The 21,741-nt window shown below is 41.9% G+C and overlaps 1 protein-coding gene and 1 long non-coding RNA gene across 3 annotated transcripts in view; one reads left to right on the forward strand and one right to left on the reverse strand.

The window, feature by feature from the left end:
• The window catches only part of LOC132449615 (extracellular serine/threonine protein kinase FAM20C-like), a 56,799-nt gene that overhangs the window by 34,984 nt on the left and 74 nt on the right, over nucleotides 1-21,741 (forward strand). The window contains exons 4-10 of one of the 2 annotated variants that reach the window (XR_009523621.1): nucleotides 14,391-14,483; nucleotides 16,862-16,977; nucleotides 17,785-17,965; nucleotides 18,259-18,368; nucleotides 18,602-18,785; nucleotides 18,953-19,012; nucleotides 19,305-19,362. Coding sequence is in view for 1 of the 2 variants with exons in the window: in XM_060041351.1 (XP_059897334.1) it covers nucleotides 14,391-14,483; nucleotides 16,862-16,977; nucleotides 17,785-17,965; nucleotides 18,259-18,368; nucleotides 18,602-18,683; nucleotides 18,953-19,012; nucleotides 19,305-19,563 (901 nt within the window). In the remaining variant the exon portion in view is untranslated. Of the gene's footprint in view, nucleotides 1-14,390; nucleotides 14,484-16,861; nucleotides 16,978-17,784; nucleotides 17,966-18,258; nucleotides 18,369-18,601; nucleotides 18,786-18,952; nucleotides 19,013-19,304 lie in introns of both variants that reach the window. The other variant, XM_060041351.1, reaches the window with a different exon arrangement.
• Nucleotides 2,630-3,554, reverse strand: LOC132449569 (uncharacterized). Its single transcript, XR_009523608.1, has 2 exons — nucleotides 3,238-3,554; nucleotides 2,630-2,702 (listed from the first exon to the last, which is right to left on the reverse strand). It is a non-coding gene; the product is annotated as an uncharacterized LOC132449569 (long non-coding RNA).

Below are 21,741 nucleotides of genomic sequence, written 5' to 3' on the forward strand. Positions count from 1 at the left end.
GCTAAACTGGGTTCTTTAGAAAATACCAAACAAATTCAAATAAATAATTCGGACTGAGACCACTATACTGCTAAGTGCTTTGGGGTATTCAAACGTTGCAGGTTATCACTTTACCCACCACGTCAAGGTCCTTTAAACACAAGACATGCGAGTGCAATTTGCTGCCCTTCATGGCTGTTCTGGTGTCATTAAATATGACCTTTCCCAGGTAGATTAATCACAGTTCGCCCGGGGGACCCCTCGCAAGCCGAATAAAGACACAACAGTTCTTGGCATCGAACACGAAAAGAAAGAGAGAGAGACCCCTTTGTAAGGGTACACGCCAGGGGTGATTACGATCCCTGTGGTCCCCCAGACCTTCGCCTGACCAAGGCTCTCCCCGGCAGGGTGGCAATTAGGCTTCCTGTGACCCCCTCCTTACTCCTCAGCCGCCCGCCATAAATCCCTTCAGCCTGCTTCCCACCTCAGCTGTGGGCAGGTAGACATGGACGGGCGAGGAAGGATGGGAGGATCAGAGGCGCTGCATGAGGAGAATGTAACCATTGTGTATCGATACGGACTGAATAACCTTAGCTTATTGTCAGGGGGCAGTAGGGTGGAGACGGGGCTGAAAGTAGCCAGGTCTTGTATCATGAAACCCGATCAAGGGAGACCACTACCTCGCTCACACCCACCACTCCCCACCTCCCAGGCTATGGTGCCGGGACGGTAACGGAGGTGCAAGACAGAGGAGCTACTGTACTGAACCATGCACTGAGGCCCCTTCCTTGTGGTCCAATGATAAACAAGTGAATGATTGAATGTGATGGAGTGGATGTAAATCCGGTTAAGCTGGCCCAGGTTCTAATTAATCGGTTAGTTCCCAATGTGTTTAAAATATGCCCAATGTCTTGGGGAAAAATAATAAACCTGTGGAGAATTTCAGGTCTCTCAGTATATTTAGCTCCTTGATGTATGGCTATCTATTTAGGACATGGGCCACCTAACCACAAAGCTCCGAGCACAACAAGGCCATTGACAGAGCTAAATAGGAAAGCTCAACCCCGGTGGAAAACAATCCTTCTGCTATTGTTGTTTTTGTTTTTTTCTCTTTCATTTAAGTTGATTTTTTCCCCTTGATATCCGCCTCAATTTGACGTGGAAACCGTACACTGGTAGTCAAAACCAATTCGGTTTGCAGATGTAATTGAGCTCTTTGGTTCGGACCTAGCAAAATGTTGTGAGGAATGACCATGATGCTTTCATGTAATGTGTCCCTCTGAATCCTCAGCAACGAAGAAGGTTGAGAAAACATCGTTAAACACAAACACCTGCACAGTCAGACAATCTTCTTAGGGTAATTAATTAACAAATTAAAAAATAAAAGACAATCAAGTACTCTTCGCCATCAGTCAGGCACCCACATGTGGCGTATTAATGAGCCTTGTGTTCTACTAATTAAGAGGAACAGGAAAAATATATACAGTACCAAGCCACTTGTAGTTAAGCACATGTGGCCAGATTGTATGTTTTATTTTAAGTTGATCAAGCCAAAAATAGAGTCTGCCATATTTGATCACTTTGTACATGTGACATTTTAAAATAATAATGACACTGTAGCAGAGGCTGAGTTCTTGGTGCTTATGAGTCAGAGCAGACTTAGCAAGCTGAAATTGCCTTGCCTGTTAACAATGCAAACAACACAGTGTGATTTGTTAGAAAAGCAAGGCAGTCACGATTTTTTATTTTATATTTCTGCAATTGATTTCTGTCTCCTTGGATACCCAACTGGTCCTCACAAATGGAACATTCAGTGACCAAACTAAAAACACATTCAGTATAGAGTTTGTCTGCAAAGAACTTCTTCAGTCTAGGCCAGCCGAAATTATCTGTGCTGCCCGCTTGAGACACAAAGTAAGAACACACACACATAGACACAAAGAATTATTGGTTTGTCTGATCCATCATTTTCATCCATCTTGTCAATAGCTGTAGGACTCAGGACATTTTACTGAAAATGTTTCCATTTTTTGTAGTGTAGGTTGGAGGGCTCTTCAAAAGATTTTCCTCTAAGGCTATTTCTTGTGGAACCTGTCAGCAAAGACATTTTTCAAATAAAGCTCTGTGAGAATCGTTTTTTAAGCATGTTTCACAACCCTCTCTGCTGCCAATTTGTGCTGATGCTGCCAGCAGAGCTGAACTATTACCCTGTAAAAAGGAATAGTATATTTTTCTCTCATTGTTCATTTTAACTGAACTCTGTTCAACCGTTATTCCTGGATCTGATGCATGCTTTGACAAAAATGAACAAAGACCCAGACTGAATTAAAACAATTATCAATTTAAGAGTGAGCTTATGATGTAGCCCAAGGAATATTTGGTCATTTTTTCTGTCTTTGCAATTGATCTGTTTATGGCGCATTTCCACCAGAGGGTGCGGGTCGGTTCGGTCTCCAAATATGCGCGTTTCCACCTCAAAAAGTGGGCGTGACCGGACTGAGCCGTATTGACCCGGGGATTCCACCGGACGCATTACGGCAGCGTTACGGCTGCGGCACGGAACGGCTGCGACTCTGCCCTGCTTGCATTTCCACCGGGCGCGTTACGGCAGCGCAACGTGCGTTGCGAGTAGAGCTGTCCCAAACGATTATTTTTCAAACGATTAATCTAGCGATTATTTTTTCGATTAGTCGACTAATCTAACGACTAATTTTACGATTAATCTAACGATTATTTTTTCAGTTACAGATTATTTCACATTACTTCATCAATGTAACTTTTCACACAATATGGATATCAAAACATTTGTTGTTAAAATATCAACATTTATTAAACATTTCTTTAACATGCCACTTTTTTGTGCAATAACATTGTGCAAACACGGCACTTAAATTGTGCAAACTGCAAAATAGTGCATTTTGATGCCATATGTAGTATCTAACAAATGAACAAAATAAGTAAATCAGGAGGAATATACCAAAAATAAAAATACTGTTCGACTCCTTCCTCCCTCTCTCATTGTGCAAACTGAAAAATAATGCACTGCCACCTCAGAGACCCAACTTCGAAAAGGATTTATGTAATTTAAATTGTCAACTTGTAGTGTGTGTTTATTACTTAGAACTTGTTGATAGATCGTGGAATTTCGACAGTCAACAGCTAGACTAGAACTACATAACATGACAAAAGTTCTCTTACTACTTAGAACTGGTTGCTAGATCGTGGAATTTCGACAGTCAACAGCTAGACTAGAACTACGTAACATGACAAAAGTTCTCTTTTCACCAGAGTATAAAATCCGAACCCGACAAAGTCTATTCATAATATTGTAATGACCACGGAAGAGGCAGTGAATGAAGTGATTAGACAGCTTATTAGATACCTAATAAACCGTTGGAACACGCCAGACCGGTCACCATAGCAATGCTGGTAAACAAACCCTCGGAGCTCGGCTTTTGGCCGAGTTTTATACCACCAGCCTCTGTGCTCCCGCTACTGCTTGCCGCCGCCATTGTTATGAATTTGAACGATTGGCGACTAGCGTTCTGGTGCGTATTTACCGCCACGACTGGAGTGAGAGTGGGGGGGGGGGAGGCGACGCGTCGACGCAAACTATTCATGTCGACGAATTTTTGAAGTCGACTATGTCGACGTGTCGTCCCAGCTCTAGTTGCGAGCCAGCCGTATTCACGCGAGATCACGAGATCACGCGATAATCCTAAACCTAATGTACTCAACTTCCACTCCCAAAACGACTGCAATTAAATGCCACACTTTGTCCTTTCGGCCATTGCCCTTATAAAAAGGATGATTTGGTACATAAATGACGTTGTGATAGGCTACATGAGCTGAGTATTGTGTTTTATTTTGAAAATTGACCGGATGTTCTATGGCTTTTACTTTTTCACTTCCTGCCCTGCTCCATCTGCTCTGTTGAAATTGACGCGGTTCAGCAACGGCAAAAATAGAAATGCTACGGAATGATAGCGCTGCGGCACGGCGAGCCGCTCCTGGGACGCTGCTGAGACGTTCCGCAGCCGCGCCCGGTGGAAATGGTCTCATTGATTAGAGTGGAACCTATCTGCTGCGGTGACCGCGGCCAAGACGTGCCGCAGCCGTAACGTTGCCGTAACGCGTCCGGTGGAATCAGGCCTTGAGCCGTACTCGTCTCGCAGTACTCCTCCTTTGGGGTGCTGAGACACTTGAAAGGGTGCCGGCAAGTTCGAACTACACACGCCGTCCGTTGATTGGTCAACAGAATCGCACTTCCGTGCGACAGGGGGATAATAGCAAACAAAGAAATTACCCGCAAGGTATTTCTGGACAACGGCGAAAGCTTCGTTTATTGAAGAAAATGTTGCGCAAAAGTTTGCCGTCCTTCTTGGACGTACTTCATTGTTGCTCTTTGTTCATTGTGCGCGTTCTTCTTTTTCCTTGGATTTATTAGCAGGCTACACTGTGTGGGGCTGCTATGAGGTCACAATGTTTACGTAGCTGCCGCGGCTATCGCCATATGGCTTTACGCCTCGTTTCCACATACGTACATTCTCGTATGCGATCCAACCGTCTCCGACCGAAAGTCCATTCATTCCTATGTGATTCTCCGTAATGTCCGTTTTTCCTCCGAGACTCCTCCACTCCGTAAAATTTCTGTCCGGTATGTCCGTAATATACGTTCAAAAATGTTTACTTTCGCCGTCGTTTTACGGAGATACCGTATGAAAGTTAAGTATCAACGGTCACCCACTCTTTTTAATTAACGATATATTTCACAAAACATTTAAGTACCTGGCAGGCGAAACTCGATCTCTTTCCAAGCCTGGTTGGTTTTGTTTTTATCTCTGTATATGTCCATCCTAATGTCCCAAAGTACCGGTCTCCTAAAAACGGCCATTATCATACGTTCCCCCATCTTTTTGGCTGTCCGTAAATTAATTTATGTCCGTGCGTAAAACACTAGCGACCCCTTCCGTAAATTTACGGAAGCACGGATACGAAGAACATACGTATGTGGAAACGAGGCGTTAACCCTGCCCCACCATAAGGGTACTGTAGGCTGTGGAAACGCGAGCCGTAACTGACCTGTGCTATACCGCACCCTCACTACTGGGCTGAGGCGTGCTGGGTCCGAAGCGTACCCGCCGGTGGAAAAGGGACATTATTAGTCATCAGCTTTCATGTGGTTCTGAATAATGGGGGTAGGTGTGGGGTAGATGGTGGTGTTAAGTGAGACAGTGGGGGCTCGGTGGGAGGATTTGTGTATGTGAGAGAGGGACGGAGAGACACAAAAAGTGAGTGAGAGACTCTGTACTTAATCGATTTTCTGTATGGACAGAAAGACAGGTTCGACATAGCACAAGACTATTAACACACATAGTGTTAGGATTAGTCATAGTCAGAAACAAGGATGGGGGGGAAGTGTTTCAGATCCTTATTAAAGGTAAAGAGCTGAAAGCTACCAAGACTTTTTCAGGGCTGGTCGACACAGTTTATACAGATTTATACTCAAAGCTGTTTGGATTTGTAAACAGAATTTTCCATTAGTTAAGACCAGTGGGGTCTCAGTGCGGTGAATATCCAAATAAATCAAGCATGCCTTGATTATCGGACTAATCCCATACAATGTTCACATTGCTGTCAGCTGCAGAGATTTCGACAAGTTAAAAAATCTTTAATGTGCAAGAAGGTATAGAAGTATACATGTAGCAAAATTCAAATGGCAATGCAATTTGCAATGCATAAGTCATTGCATTATGCAATCGACAATTCATTATGCAATTTAATAATCCCATTTGAAAATTAAAAGTTATTCAAAGTGTATTTTAATATGCAAAGTGACAATGAAATCCTCAATTCAAATTGAAGACGTTATAACAATGAAAAAACTGAATTATATTTGGTCACATTTTTAGAGTGCCTTTAATCAAATAGAAACGCTATAGCGCCCCTGTGATTGAAATGCACTTCGCCACGCTCCGTGTGTTGCAAAATTCAAATGACATTTCAATCCACAAAACACTTTAGCAAAAGATTTAGCAAAACGTTTTGCAAAGGATTTTGCAAAGTGTATCAGCCAATCGCATCAGGGCGGGACCTACGTCTCTTCCTTGTTATTTCCTTGTTTATGTTTGTATGTGTCAGCAATGGAGGAGATTGTCGCTATACGCCAAAGTTTGACCCCTCGAGGTGGGCAATTCGCCGCCCGATCGATCTTATAAGATGACCACTAACCATACATAGTAGTGTTGTAAATAAACTTCAAAAACTTTTCAAATCTTATTTGGTGTTTTATGTGCGAAGTAAACAAAGTGCAAGTTAAAAAAGATGCAAAGTATGTATATAAGGTGCAAAGTGATTCCAGAAATTATTTTGTTAGGACCAATCAAATCCCTTGCAGTCTCCGTTGCGTCGACGGATAGTTAAAAAATATTGGATACCCATGTAGAGCTACGAGAGGGCTCTCCATGTCTACGTACAGCACTTTACGGAGGAGTATAAGGCTTTAGGCCGTTTTATAGTACTCCGTAAAGTGCTTCACGTAGACACGGAGAGCCCTCTCCGTAGCCGGAGAGCCTGTTGGAGACCCTCTCCGTAGCTTACGTGCGCATCCAATATTTTTTAACTATCCGTCGACGCAACGGAGACTGCAAGGGCTGTGATTGGTCCTACAACAAAAACATTTCTGGAATCACTTTCCCGGTTTGACTTGAACCTTATTTACTTTGTACATTGTTTACTTCACACATTAAGGACGAATAGAACACCAAATAAGATTTGAAAAGCTTTGAAAGTTTATTTACAACACTATTTACATGGTTTGTCGTCTATCCTATCTCCCAGAGCACGCACTCTATCAAGTCCATCTGTGTCTTCAAAACGATTGATCTCCACATCATCTGCCAAGCTTCGCCACGTAGCGACAATCTCCTCCATTGCTGACACATACAAACATAAATAAGGAAATTACGAGAATTTGACGTAGATACGCCCAGACACGAATGGCTGATACGCTTTGCAGAATCTTTTGCAAAACGTTTTGCAAAATTGTGCTTTCAAAAGTGTTTTAAAGCAGATTGAAATGTAATTTGAATTTTGCAAGACAGAGCGTGGTGAAGTGCATTGCAATCACGAGGGCGCTATAGCTTTTCCATTTGAGTAAAGGCACTCTAAAATTGTGACAAAATGCAATTCTATTTTTATTGTGATAACTTTTTCAAATTGAATTGAGGATTTCATTGTCACTTTGCATATTAAAATACACTTTGAATAACATATTTTGAAATGATATTATTAAATTGCATAATGAATTGTCAATTGCATAATGCAATGACTTATTGAATTGCAAATTGCATTGCCATTTGAATTTTGCCACATTTATGCTTCCATAAGGAAGTGCCAGAAAAATTATTAAAGAGCTTAAACAGCTAGACATATGCTGCCTGCTTAAGCCTGGTGCCATGGCATACAACATAGAAATGCAATGCAGCAACATTAAACAATTTCACTTACGACGATGACAGGAAAGGGATTTGTGATTATAGTTGTTATTAACATTTCAACTAATATAATCCAAGTGGTCACCTAGCAACCATAAACGTTCCATCACTTTTGCAGGAATCTAATTATATCGTAAAAGATAGAATTAGATTCCTTCAACTGACTTAAGCTCTGTGTTAATATAATTGTTTTCTTACTAGTGTCAGTACTTCATATAGCATATCTCGGAATACAATGCAATGGGAATTCCATTTGCACATCTTTCAGTTTTCAGTGTGTGTGTAAGCATGACGGACAGGGACAGCTGGGAATCCTCATTCCTGTTGGTGTACAGAATATGTATTTCTTCTGAATAATATGTATTTCTTCTGAATATTCACTCAGGTATTTTGATCTTGAAAATGGATACATAGGACATATAGGATTCCCATATTTCCCATCAAAAACTCAAATTGTGTATTATTGCCACAAATATTGTTGAAGAAGGTTGAAGAAATTGAAATGTTTCCATGTACTAGCTATACAATGGTAAGACAAATTAAAAAATTGAATAAATGTCGGTTATCGTCTTTAATCACCCTCACGGTTGTGGCGTGTTCATTGACATACATATTGACTGAACTGTTCTGTCTTGTTTACTGATGAGTGCAGTCTAACCCTGGATAAATGTTTTGAAACTGTGTTGTGCATAATCATTTGGAACAGTGCATTTTGAGTTTTTTATTTTTGAAAAAAATACTGCTATCATTGGCAAAGGCAAGGCATATTTATTTGTATAGCACATTTCATACACGTGGCAATTCAATGTGCTTCACACAGAAGCAAAATGAAAAAGAAAAAAAGAAAGTAAATAAAATAAAGATACAAATTTGGAACCATACACAATTTTAGCAAAAGTAAAATATACATGGAATACCAACAGCAAAGTGTGAATTTAAAAGTAAAAGAGAAAATAGAAAAAGATATATAAAAAAAATGTGCATTAACTGCCGAAAGCATCTAAAGAGTTTGGTCTTTACTCTTGTTTTAAAAATGGTGACAATGGGGGAGTTTTTTATGGTCTCTGGAAGCTGGTTCCAGAGATGGACACCATAGTGGCTAAAAGCTGCTTCACCCTGTTTTGTTCTGACGGTCTCTTTCAGTAGTAATTGTTTATGTTGTGATCTAAGGGACCTTATTTGGGAATATTGCTTAAACATATCATCTAAGTAGTTTGGCCCAACCCCCTTCAAAGACTTAAAAACAAGCAGAAGTGCTTTAAAATCAATTCTGTAACTAATTTGGAGCCAGTGCATGGACTTTAAGATTGGGGTGATGTGATCCCTCCTTTTTTTTTTGTGAGGACCCTGGCTGCAGTATTCTGTATCATTCGAAGTGGTTTTATAAAAATTTTGGGAAGTCCTGTGAAAAGTACATTACAATAATCAAACCTACTAGTGATGAATGCATGTATGATTTCTTCCAGATCCTCCTTTGACATATATCCTCAAAGTGTGTTGATGGTTTTAAGATGGAAGTATGCAGATTTTGTGACTGCTAAAATTGAAGTTATCTATAAGGACACCTAGGTTTTTTACCACATCTTTTGCTATTAGGCCTTTACTTTCAAGTAAGGCAGAGATCTTTTGCCTTTCCTCCTTCTTTCCAAAAACGACCACCTCCGTTTTGTTATTGTTGAGTTGTAAAAAGTTCTGTGACATCCATTTATCTATTTCATAAATACAATGACAGAAACTTTCAACGGGGGTATAGTCATTGGGCATTAGCGGTAGATAGATTTGAGTGTCACCAGCGTAACTGTGGTAGGTGATTGAGTTATTTTTTATTAGTTGACCAAGAGACAGCATGTAAAGGTTAAATAATAGTGGACCCAAGATTGAGCCCTGGGGAACTCCACAGATCAAAGATGTAGATGCAGAGGAACAGTTTCCAACTACAACAGAGAAGCTCCTGTCGAATAGGTAGGATTTTAGCCACCTGATTACAACACCAGTGAAGCCAACCCAGTGCTCAAGTCGCTGAAGCAATATTGTGTGGTCCACAGGGAGGTTTGTTCAATAAAATTCGAATTATACTCTTAACAGTTGATGACTTGAAAATTATACTGACTGTCATTGTCATTGACTATTTAGGAAAATCAGAGAAAAATATAATTTGCATAATAATTTGGAACGCAGTGTATACTTCATCTCGGTTAAAAAAAGAAAAATCCTAAAATCGACAGAAACCTGGAGAAAAGTCAACGGGGCAACACGGTGACCGACCACACACAGCAGAGCCTACTACAAGAACTCAACAGGCATCAACAAGTCGGTGTCAAAAAAAGGCGTTGGCTGGTGCATCAACTGTTCTGCCCAAAGCCTGCCCAAAGCTTTGATTTAGATTAGATCGCTAAAAAAAAACAGATAAATCCCATACCGCATCTCCAACTGTATAGTACCATGGTTACTAAGTGCCATCTGTTTTAGTCAGTCACTAAACCATCATTAACTGTGGTGATCTGAGCATAGTGAGACACATACTGTTCAACGAGGCCAACTCTGTGGCGAGTTCCTTAGGACATCTAATACCTCTTGACTGAAAATGAATAGGAATCAGAACACAACACTTAAAAGTGTTGAACGAGACTTTATTGACTCGCAATACCACTACGACGGTGTGGGTATCTGTACTGCTCTATATATGTCAGAGCCGTACAGATATAGGTACAGGACAGAGTAAAATACAGAGTGCTTCTTATAAATACATGACTACTTCTTCCCGGTCAAGACCCTATTTTCCACTAGCAGACAGCTAATCAGAGTCCATTTAGTCATGTCATCACTTTATGATTTTTGCATTGAGAATATCAAGCAACTGTATACAATTCAGCAAAAGCGGAGGAAAAAGAACCCGGGTGGAAAAAGATACAGGTAGAAACATGACTGACTGAATAAAGAGCAGCAAATACTTGCTGACGTTCACAATCAACACAATTTCTCCACATGTGTATATAACACTGGGGTCACACGTTATTTCTGCCAAATCCCATTGAGTTTTCCGCCGCATATGTTTGCTGCATAAATCATCCCACACTGACGGAGTGTTTCCACCTGGGTAGGATTGTAGCCTGCGATCACATGGAAGGTTTAATCCACCATGAGATGGACACAAAAATGTAAATGTGGCGGAGAAGCTTGGCTAGAAGAAGAGCTGTTGTCAATGATGAAAGGGGACAAGAGAGAGAGACGACAATAGGAGGATAGCAAGTGAGGAGGGGCAGAAGAATGGCTGGGGAGGGAGGAAGGTGAATGGGGAAACAGTATTGGAGATGAAGAATTACAACAGATTTAAGAAGTTGGTATTATGCATTGTCATGCTGTTTTTTTTTAGTCTCACGCAAAACACCAGTGCATTGATGCTATAGCTTAAAATAGTGTAAAATAATTCTGCAAATCACTATCCATCAGTACAGAAAGAGTGCTGAGATAACCATACCTTGAAGTCTGCTTCTACTGTTTAGTCTTTTACTTTTATCCTGCTTTTCCAAAGCATCGTTCAGTGAATTCAGATACATGTAATTTAAGAACAGGTGTAGGGGTTAAGGCGTCTTGCCGGAGGACGCAGGTAGACTGGTTACGTTGGGGTTTGAACCCAGAACCTTTCATCAGGGAGTCAGGCTCCCTAACCACGACCACTGCCCAGGACACATCCAGTGTATTACACCAAAATATAATCAATGTAACCTCCACCTAAAAACCTTTCAGCTGGTACCCTGTCCCTAGACTGCCTGTTTCTCTAGCAGTCAGCATAGTACTTATCAGACCATCAAAGCGTTTATTTACAAAGCACAGTAGACCAGAGGGAATTTTTTCCACTCAGGCTTATTCTATTACATATGAATTGTGCAGATTATTATTTTTTCCATGTTATTGTTTAATTAAGTAATTATTCTGTTTTGTTATTATTTAATTAATTAATGATGCACAAAGTGGAAGGACAGCAGGATGGACTGCAATCATTTGCGTGTTGGATTTATCAGAGATGACACAATCAATATGTAAAATTGTCCCCCCGCAGATTAAATTTGACATCTGTCATTAATGTTTTTTTTTTAAGCCTTTATTCAGTTTGATGTATTTAACCTAATCAAATTATGCGGTTTGACTGTGAGAATATTGCTGTGGGGGACTGCAAAACATGCGGCATGTAATGTAATGCAATGAAATGCAATGTAGTGTAACATAGTGCTCTTTCAAACACAGACTTGGTCCTTCTCTCACACAGAGATTGACCATTGTCAACGAAGAGCGAGAATCCACTAACATGATTCATGATACCTTTCTCATACGTATGCTGAGAGCGAGCAGGTGAGCCACGGTTCACTCACACAAGATTGTGTGTGGAAAAGCGCACCCACAACGCCGGCTGTAATTCCATTGCTCCTCTATGGTACTTTCTGTGACTTTCAGGTGCTACAATGGAAGTAGAGGCCCAGCCGACAACCCCACCAAGCAGTAGCCCAAGGGCTTCATCAACCAGTATAATTGCCAGTCAATTATGGAGGAGGAGCGGGAAAATCAGGGACGAGGCACTTGGGGGAAGAAATAACACCACCTGTGGGTAAATATCAAGAAGGGAAAATTGCAGAGTAGAATAGAGTAGAGTTAGACAGCATTTCACTCCAAAGTAGTAGCGACGTCATCTTGCGATGCAGAAACAATGTCCATATGTATAAACATATGAGCAATCTTACGTGCACTTTGGCCCACCGACGGGGGAGGTGAGGAAGGGATTCATTTTTTCTGAAAATTTTAAGCCACTGTTAGTTTTGTTGGCCGCTTCGCACATAATCAACACTGTCATTACTCATCGCACATGCCCGGCTTTTGCAATGGAAAGCACACATTTCTCTCTCTCTCCCTCTCTCTCTCTCTCTCTCTCTCTCTCTCTCTCTCTCTCTCTCTCTCTAGTCTGTCTTTTGACTGAAGTGTGTCAGTTATACCATAGTAGCATCCCCATGCAGATATGGATCCATTGTTAGCAACACTGTTAAAAACAAGGATAGACTGCTTTGGCAGAAGAGCCTTAACCCAAGGGAAGTACAAAACAGTACAAACATGTATTTAAAGATAGCTCTTGTTTTTGCTACACTATGTGCGCATGTGTGAATGTTTGTGTGTGGGTGTATTTGTGTGTGTATGTTGATGTTATGCGTGTTTGTGTGTGCGTGTGTGCGTGTGTGTGTGTGTGGATGTTTGTGTGTGGTTGTGTGGGTGTGTTTGTGTGCATGTGTGTGTGTGTATTATACTCCATGTATTATACTGCATGGCCTATGTATTTGTTTGTGTGTTTGTCAGTGTGGGAGTTACCTTGCCCTCCATTGTTGGCAGTTGAAAAGGAGACGATAAGGTGGAAAAAAGAGTTGGAGACAGATAAAGAAAGAGTGCGAGAAGAAAGGAATGTGCTAATGGTTATTGACCATTGAAACTGAGTTTAGCTTGCCTCTACTGCCCCCTCCCTGTCATCAGTATATATGAAAACAACCATGCCCTATCCGTTTATGTTTGTGTGCGTGTGTGGGTGTCTCTGAATGTATGTGTATGTGTGTGTGCTCTGGAGTGCGTGCAGGTATGTCCCTGCAAGTGTCTGTGTCCCTGCATTCATGTGTGCGTGTTTGTGGAGATCATGAAGAGAACTTGAAGCCTTTAATTCCACTCTTAACCATCTTCAAAGTACTTTTTACTCACCCACATGCCTACGACTCAAAGCAGATCTTCGGCAGTTGTGAAACAAACTGTTGTGGTTGCTATCTTGGGATTGATTGTGTTGCTATGTAACAGGGATCACCACCACCTCGCCAAACTGTAAAATGATCCCTCCAGCGTTTGTCTGGTTGGTTGGGAACAACTGAATGGTTCTTAGTCTCAGAAGAACCCGACAGCCTGCCAAAGAAAAAGAGACGAGAGAGGAAAGAGAAGAAAATTAGATCTCACATATTCTGTTTGTGTGTTTGTGTTTGTGTAAAAGCAATACATTTAGTTCGAAAAATCTCTTTATAGTCAGATCCTATACAGAAAATGAGAGAGAGAGAGAGAGAGAGAGAGAGAGAGGGGTAGAGAGAGATAGCGAGTGAGAGAGAGCGTAGACACAGGCAGACAGCGAGACACAAAGACATGTCTAGTCTTTTAGATAGCTAACCCAGGTCTTTGGCCAACTTGGCAGACTGTCAGTGTCCGTGTGTGTGTGTGTGTGTGTGTGTGTGTGTGTGTGTGTGTGTGTGTGTGTGTGTGTGTGTGTGTGTGTGTGTGTGTGTGTGTGTGTGTGTGTGTGTGTGTGTGTGTGTGTGTGTGTGTGTGTGTGTGTGTGTGTGTGTGTGCGTGCGTGCGTGCGATGCATCAACCTGCCCACGCTTGCACGCAGGGCTCCCAGGGGTGACATGGGATAGCTTGCTCAGCAGCCTAAGCGCGGCCATAGCAGTGACTATCACACATCTCCATCTTGTGCTCAGAGAGACTCATAAAGGGCCTTGAGAAACCTCCCATAGACTACGGGATGAAAGGGTCCCAAACCAATCAAATAACATCACTAACACACTCCAAAAGAAAAGCTTTTGGAGTATGTGGGAAAAGTCGAAGGGAGGAGATGCTGTTCGCAGGACAGAAACTGACTTTAAGTGATATTCTATATCACTGTTGTTTGACAATAACTCATAAATACGGATTATTCATTAATTTAATAATCGTATACTGCAAGGGATTGGCAACATTTAGCAATTTTTTGCATGTTTTGCAAATCAATGATTCAATCATTATATTCCATTACTTTCCTGTCATCAACAAATCTGTGAATGAAGTCATCATGTGTTCTGCAGACCCTATCTCTGCTCCTGCAGACATTGGCTCACCAACTGTGTTTGTGTGCTCTTGTTCCAGGCAGACTCGGGAACAGGAAACTCCTCCAGACTTCTTCTACTTCTCCGACTTTGAGAGACACAACGCAGAGATTGCTGCCTTCCATCTGGACAGGTACGCTATTACCGTGACGACCGTTTACTCAATCTCCATCCTCAACCTTCTTTGTAAGGAATAACCCAAGACTGGCTGTCCCGTTTCTTCAGCATTGGTAGGAAACCTTGGCGTATGCCCCATGTCGTATGTCATGTTCCATAATTCAGAACTGTTCAAAGGCAGTCCCGTTGTTGAAAATGAACGCACACCCTAACAATATTGAACAATCAGACTCAAGAATCAATAACGCCGTGGTATTATCCAATTTATTGACCAGCCACTCAACCAAATATTCATCCATGACGTTATTTTCTTGACGTTATGAACACGAAACGTCGCCACAAAGTCAGACGGATTAACATTTATTATGCTGCACGGTGTTGAAGGTTAACAGGGGGTGACATTTTTGTTTTTAATTTTTACTAAGAAGGGGGTAAGCCTTGTAAGGGCGCTAAGCAGAGGAGGAGAATGAATGAGGGATGCATCGCATCAAGGATTAGACAACAAGCCCAGCAGGTGAACATTATCCTACTGTCCTTCCACTTCTAATCCATTGTGTACGAAACAGATTTACACATCCTTTTCTCTGGATTTGACCTCCTCCTCCAAATAATAATTTCACACCTATTGCTGCCAACACACGTTGCTGAGGACACAGTCGCATCCCCTCTTGGAATTTGGAATTCTAAAATGAAGCTCCTTGTGTGTGTGCTTGTGTGCTCCAGTGTGGCAGACACGCCCGCGGTTGCTTGTTGCTGCTGGCAAGGTCGAAGCATAACTTTGTCATGTTGCCCAAGCAAAACTTACGTATTGACATACCCAGGGCCCATGCCCACATTCCTACAGAGCTCCCTGAAAACATTACACATGGCCCAGCAGAGGCCACATGCATGTCTGGTGTGTGTTTGTATATGTATGTATATTGCCTATATTGTGTGAGTATGTGTGCATGATTGTGTGTGCGTGTGTGTGTGTGTGTTTGTTTGTGCGTATGAATGTGTGTTTTCTTTTCTCCCTGACACCTAAACTTGGTCAGAGCCAAGCAGGCAAGCGCAGGCGAGACGTTGCCAACCACACAACCAGACAAATCCCAGAGGCGTGGCCCCTGGTTTGTTTTCTCCAGGCTGTACCAAAAGGCCTGTGATTTAAGGGCCCCTTGTCGGCCACATCGCCGGCCTTCCGGATGCGGTTGCGAGCTCTCGTCTGGAGCACAGGTTACGACTTCATGGCTGCCTGCTCCGGAATGTGGAATGAGGATAAGGAGGCGGAGGAGGAGGAGGGGGGGTTAGGTGCAATCATCCTTTCAATGTGTTTTCTCTGGTGTCCTGGCACTCCGCAGGCATTCGTAGTTTCCCAGAGGGGGATAAACTAAAATGAAATGAGGAAAACATCTCTTTAGTCACCAGGGCGGTACCAATTTTGGTTCCCCTGGTATTTTTTTTTTTGTTGAGGTTAGTTTGTTCATGTGTATGTATTGACAAAGCAACAAACTCTAGGACTGTACGTTTCTGAATTTCATTATCGGAAATCAAGTGATTAGGAATGAGAAATATTCACGTTTGTTAGTTTGTTTGTTAGTGAGTTAGCTAGTTAGTTGGATAGCTAAATAACTTGCTTACTGACGTTCTGACCTGTATAAAGTTCCGGAGCGGGTACGATACCAAATGCATCCCACACACACACACACACCTTCACACACACTATCACCGATCCACACGCAAACACATACAGATAACCCTTTGTAATTCGGAACACTACATGACAGTGCCGTTTTCTTTAGCAGCTCTTGAATGCCTTCCTCTTTGGTCTTGGGTTTCAGCAATCTGAAACAACTCTGTCCGTCTTTCCGTCCGTCTGTCCACCCCCCGGCTCCCAGGATGCTTAGCCTGAGACGGTGCAGGGACCCGGGTCGCTGGGCCACTGATATTCTAGTCGGAATGAGAGTGGGTGTCCCTGAATGGAGCCGGTGTTGGGTTAGGGGCCGTGTTGGGGTGCTTTCAATTGGCAGGTGTTGGTCTGAGAAGGTACAGCAAACAAAAGAGAGGAGGAAATTGATAGAGAAATCAAGAGGGGATCCCGATTAACTTAAGACGGAGGGAATGTTCGCTTGTATGTGAGGGTGTGTGCGTGTGTGTATTTGTGTATGTGAGTGTGTGTTTACGTGTGTGTGTGTGTGTGTGTGTGTGTGTGTGTGAGTGTGTGTGTGTGTGTGTGTGTGTGTGTGTGTGTGTGTGTGTGTAGTGTGTGTTTGTTGCAATGGTTGAAATGGTTTTCCCTACTGAAATTTTGACGTGGTTGGCAAAACAGAAATGAGATCAAATGTGTCTTTGTGTTTGTCTTGTCAATGCTAACTAACTAAATTAAAAGGGATTTCTCTCTTGTCTGTGTCCCTACAGGATCCTGGACTTCCGTAGAGTGCCCCCAGTGGCTGGGAGGCTGGTCAATATGACGCGGGAGATCAGAGACGTGACGAGGGACAAGAAGCTCTGGAGAACCTTCTTCATCTCGCCAGGTAGGTCCCACAATATGGATGGAGCCAAAATGCAATTCTGGGTGTAACTATCTGTTGCTGGGAGAGTTTATTTAGACAGTAAAAGCATTCATTTGTACTATCAGTGTAACGATGGCAGGAAAATGTTGCTTTTGGCATATTATATTAAATGCAGCTTCCATGGTTTGCCACTGGGTGGCAGTATAGCACCGTGTATTCTTTAGAGCAGTGGTTCTGTGGGAAGGGTCAGGGCATGTAGACCTGAATCGCATTCAAATATATTCTTCATGAAACTGACATTTTTGTGTTTCTGGATGCAGTTTATTTTTCACAGATTCTACCTTCTCCTTGTTTTCAGATATACATTTCAACCACTTGCCCATTTCCTGTCAGAATTGAAACTTGCTCAGGGTTAAAAAAAAAGAAGACTGTTTGCTGTTTTTATTACCCCCTGGGGTACCCCCTGTATTACTCCAAAATACCCCTACGGGTACTCCACTACTTGAGAGGCCTTAGAGTTAGCAAACCAAAGAAACAATCCGAGCATACATAAACCCGTAACTGGCTAGGATTGAACTCAATATCACTTATTCCACTTAAGTAAAGCCCCTCACCTAAATGTCACGAACGCACACATTGGTTAAAATTTTTCAATTGAGACAATGGCTAAATGCACTACACCATTATGTGCAAAATATCTTTGAAGAACCTAACAAACCCTATTTTTGTCAAGTTAAGTAGGGAATATTTGATTGTGTACTAATGTGATATCATACTAGATGATATCTAATTATGATACCTTCCTCCTTCCACCCATCCCACATGCAGCCAACAACATCTGTTTCTATGGCGAGTGCTCCTACTACTGCTCCACAGAGCACGCTCTGTGCGGGAAGCCTGACCAGATAGAGGGCTCTCTGGCCGCCTTCCTGCCCGACCTGGCCCTGGCCAAGAGGAAGACCTGGAGGAACCCCTGGCGGAGGTCCTACCACAAGCGCAAGAAAGCAGAGTGAGTTCTGATACAACACAAACACAACGGATCGCAGGGATCTCTACCTCTTATTCAAACTTACTTTTCAAGTTTTTATTGTATTTGAATGTTGAATCTTAGCTAGCATTTCATGTGTGTGTGTGTGTGTGTGTGTGTGTGTGTGTGTGTGTGTGTGTGTGTGTGTGTGTGTGTGTGTGTGTGTGTGTGTGTGTGTGTGTCCTTGTGTGTGTGTGTGTGTGCGTGTGTGCCCGTGTGTTTGTGTGTTTGTTTGTGTGTGTGTCCGTGTGTGTATGTGTTTGTGTGTGTGGCAGGTGGGAGGTGGACCCAGACTACTGTGACGTGGTGAAGCAGACACCTCCTTACGACCGGGGAACACGACTCCTGGATGTGATGGACATGACCGTCTTTGACTTCCTCATGGGTGAGCAGAGAAGGACACCATCAACTGTCTCTCTCAACGCACAATATTTGAACTTAAAACTAATGATCAAATCAAAATTCAACTCATAGGCAATCTAATTAAGGCTCTGACTTCAAGGGAAATGGTATCAGTTGAATAAAAGATGGTGGTTTAGATGATAATAATAGACAATGAAGGCGGAATCGTACACAAATGTGTTACTTTCTCAATACATCCAATCTTTGTCGAAACAGGTAACATGGATCGTCATCACTATGAAACGTTTGAGAAGTTTGGCAACGACACCTTTATAATTCACCTGGACAATGGGAGAGGGTAAGGAAAAGGGTAACAGAAATAGAGCTGTTCCTAACATTAGAGTTTGTTCTCTCTCGGATCATAGGTCTCTATGGTTAGAGACAGCTTTCCGGTTTAATGGTAAGCAGTTTGTAGCTTAGTGTCTCTTTGTGGCTTGTAAATGTTCAAAGCTTGTACTTAGCTTTTATGATGGATTTTGGATGAATTTAGTGAATTTGTCAACGCAGGCATAGATATTAAAAGGAGGTTGTTAAATGCCTGTGTGATCTGTCGGATTTCCCCAATAGGTTTGGAAAGCACTCCCACGATGAAGTGTCCATACTTGTACCTCTCAGCCAGTGCTGCAGGTAAGTCTTGATTTACATTTCAACATTCTGCTGCGCCCTCCAGCATACATGTGCACTGTAAATATGAACAATAGAAAGATTTTATGTATGATATAACCCAATAAGTTGTTACAATTACTGACTTAAAACAGTTTCTGTTTCTTTTAAAGAACAATACTGTTCTTGGTTATCAAACCAGCTCATTGTCTCCATGGTCTTTGAACAGATGTTACATTGCTACGCTCATTTTAACACGATAGTAGACCATACAATACAGGCAACCAACAAACTCAACCTTTCTTTTTGGTCGCAGGTTGAGGAAGTCCACCTACCTGCGTCTCCAGCTGCTAGCCAAGGAGGAGTACAAGCTGAGCTCCCTGATGGAAGAGTCCCTGCTCCACGACCGCCTGGTTCCCGTCCTCATCCGGCCCCACCTGAGGGCCATGGACCGCAGGCTGCGTCTGGTGCTGCAGGTCCTAGCCAGCTGCATGGAGAAGGAGGGCTACGGCAATGTGGTGGAGGATGACCTGACAGGGGACACGACAACCCTCCGGAGCCCAGGCCACAGGTAGTGAGGTCTCGGGATAGGAAGAGGAGTTAGCCCAGCCCCCTCCTACCTCGGATATTTGGACTTTCAAAATTGGAAGGTGAACCACGGATGGGTTTTGGGTTTTGGCTGCCATTGATGAAGCCAAAATATTGCCCCCTACCCCCCACCCCATCCCCCCATGACATTCAAACTGAATTCAGTGAATTCTGAGGCTGAACTAGCAAGGCCTCTAGTGACCATGGGTTGATGTGGAGCATATATATGGATTATATGTATCGTCCAGGGAGCACAATGGAAGACTGGGAGATGGAAATGGAGGTTGCTTTTGATTGAAGTTGGTTGTTTTATTAGACTGTGCAGCATACACATAGGTACAGCTAAATTGTGTTATGGCTTTATCCTTTATCATGTTTGTTATGACCACTGAAATTATCATTATTATTAATATGATTGATTAAGCTTTTCAATTGCTGTGTATGTATTCTGTATTTTACTGCTGGACCAAAGGAATTAATAAGGGAAGCCTACAGTAATGCCGTATCAATGTACTGCAAAACAAGGGAAAGATGGAACAGATATGATTGAGTTATGGAAATAATTAAGCTTTATCACTTTGACCAGTATTCATAGATAGGGCTGGAGGTACTGAGATGTCATTATGATGTTTTGTTTCAAATCGTAATTGCAAAATTACTTGTGTAGTCTTAATGACAAACATACACAAATCCTCAAACTTTTTCACAAAAGGAGAAAGCATATTTCCAGATGAATCCAACATTTTAAAGACCATTGTGTGAACTTTAATTTTTTCCATTACGGTACATTAAAATATATGCTGGTGTCTGATTAATTCACAACATTTTGTAGAAAGCAGATGTTGTATTTAACGTCACATAGGAAATACATATTCAGTATGTGTTTTATTTGAAAATTGTCCATAACTCGTTTACAATTGTGCCCACCTGGAAACATTGCCGGCAATGTTACTAGCTCTGGTTCTCGAAAATAACCAGATAGTCATCTGATTTTAGCTCCAGCTTGTATTCAGTACCCAAGATATGAGGTTAATTTACTGTTATTCAACTTTATTTCCTTCTCAATCCATAACAGTCAAACCAGGAACATCCTGGTGCCTTACTATACATTTTATGACACTATACACTTCAGCTTATTCCCAAAAGGTCTGTACTATAGCAAATGCAGTTTGGCATAGGTACCAAATAGAGACAAACGTTGTGGAAGAAAAAATGTATAGAAGAATAGAAATAGTTAGTATATAAAAACAAAATCCAAGAAAAAATTATCTATATTTTTTAATCTTATTTTTGCCTTACCAAACTCAAGTAAGTACAATTTAAAAGAAAGTTATGTAAGGATGACCTGACAAATTATAAACCGGTACAATTGGAAAATGTACTAGCCTACTTTTATTGTCATGCATACAAATAATCATTCATAGATTATAATAGACAAAATATATATTTTTGTTAGTTAGTTTATTTTTAGCCACAGTTACTCTACAAGCTCGGTAACTGTTTGTGCAACCTCAAACAACTCTTCACTATTTCAAATACTTTTTCGTTGCTTCATCCTGAGGAAATACAAAGGTACAAACGTATGAAAGTATAAAGACATTTCAAGTTTTAGCAGTGCTAATCCTGCAATCCTAATCCTACATGACAAAACACCTGTGTATTGGCTCAATTTGTGCCTGTGCAATGTCAAAAGATACTTGAATGTTTTCTTTGTTTTGGTTTATTGGTTGGGTCGGGGGGGGGTAAAAAATTTACAGGATTTCCCAGAGCCGAGGGTCTAGGCTCCGCACCTGAGAAGTGTTCGGTGGGGGGGTTGTAGAGTTGAGTGTCCCTCCCTCTCCCCCTTCTATCTTCATAACAGGGATAGTCTCACTCAGGCCGTGTCCTCTAGATTTTCATACTCTACGTGTAAATATCTTTAAATACTCTAAGACAGGGGGTCGAGTTGCCTGGGAGTCGGATGGCCGGGGAGCAGTTGTTCAGCGTCCGTGTTTAGCGGCCGTGTTTAGCTTCGCTTTTTTTTTTCTCGCCGATTTGAATTGTTACTGTGAAAACTTGTTTACTCCATGATTAAGGTGTGCAATAAATCCAAAAGTGAGTCAAGTGTCTTATGACTGTGCCCTTCCCCAAAAATGTATTCTTCGTAAGAATTCAAATATACACGA

This window comes from Gadus macrocephalus, chromosome 2 (genome assembly GCF_031168955.1).
Source record: "Gadus macrocephalus chromosome 2, ASM3116895v1".
NCBI classification, from domain to species: Eukaryota; Metazoa; Chordata; class Actinopteri; order Gadiformes; family Gadidae; genus Gadus; species Gadus macrocephalus.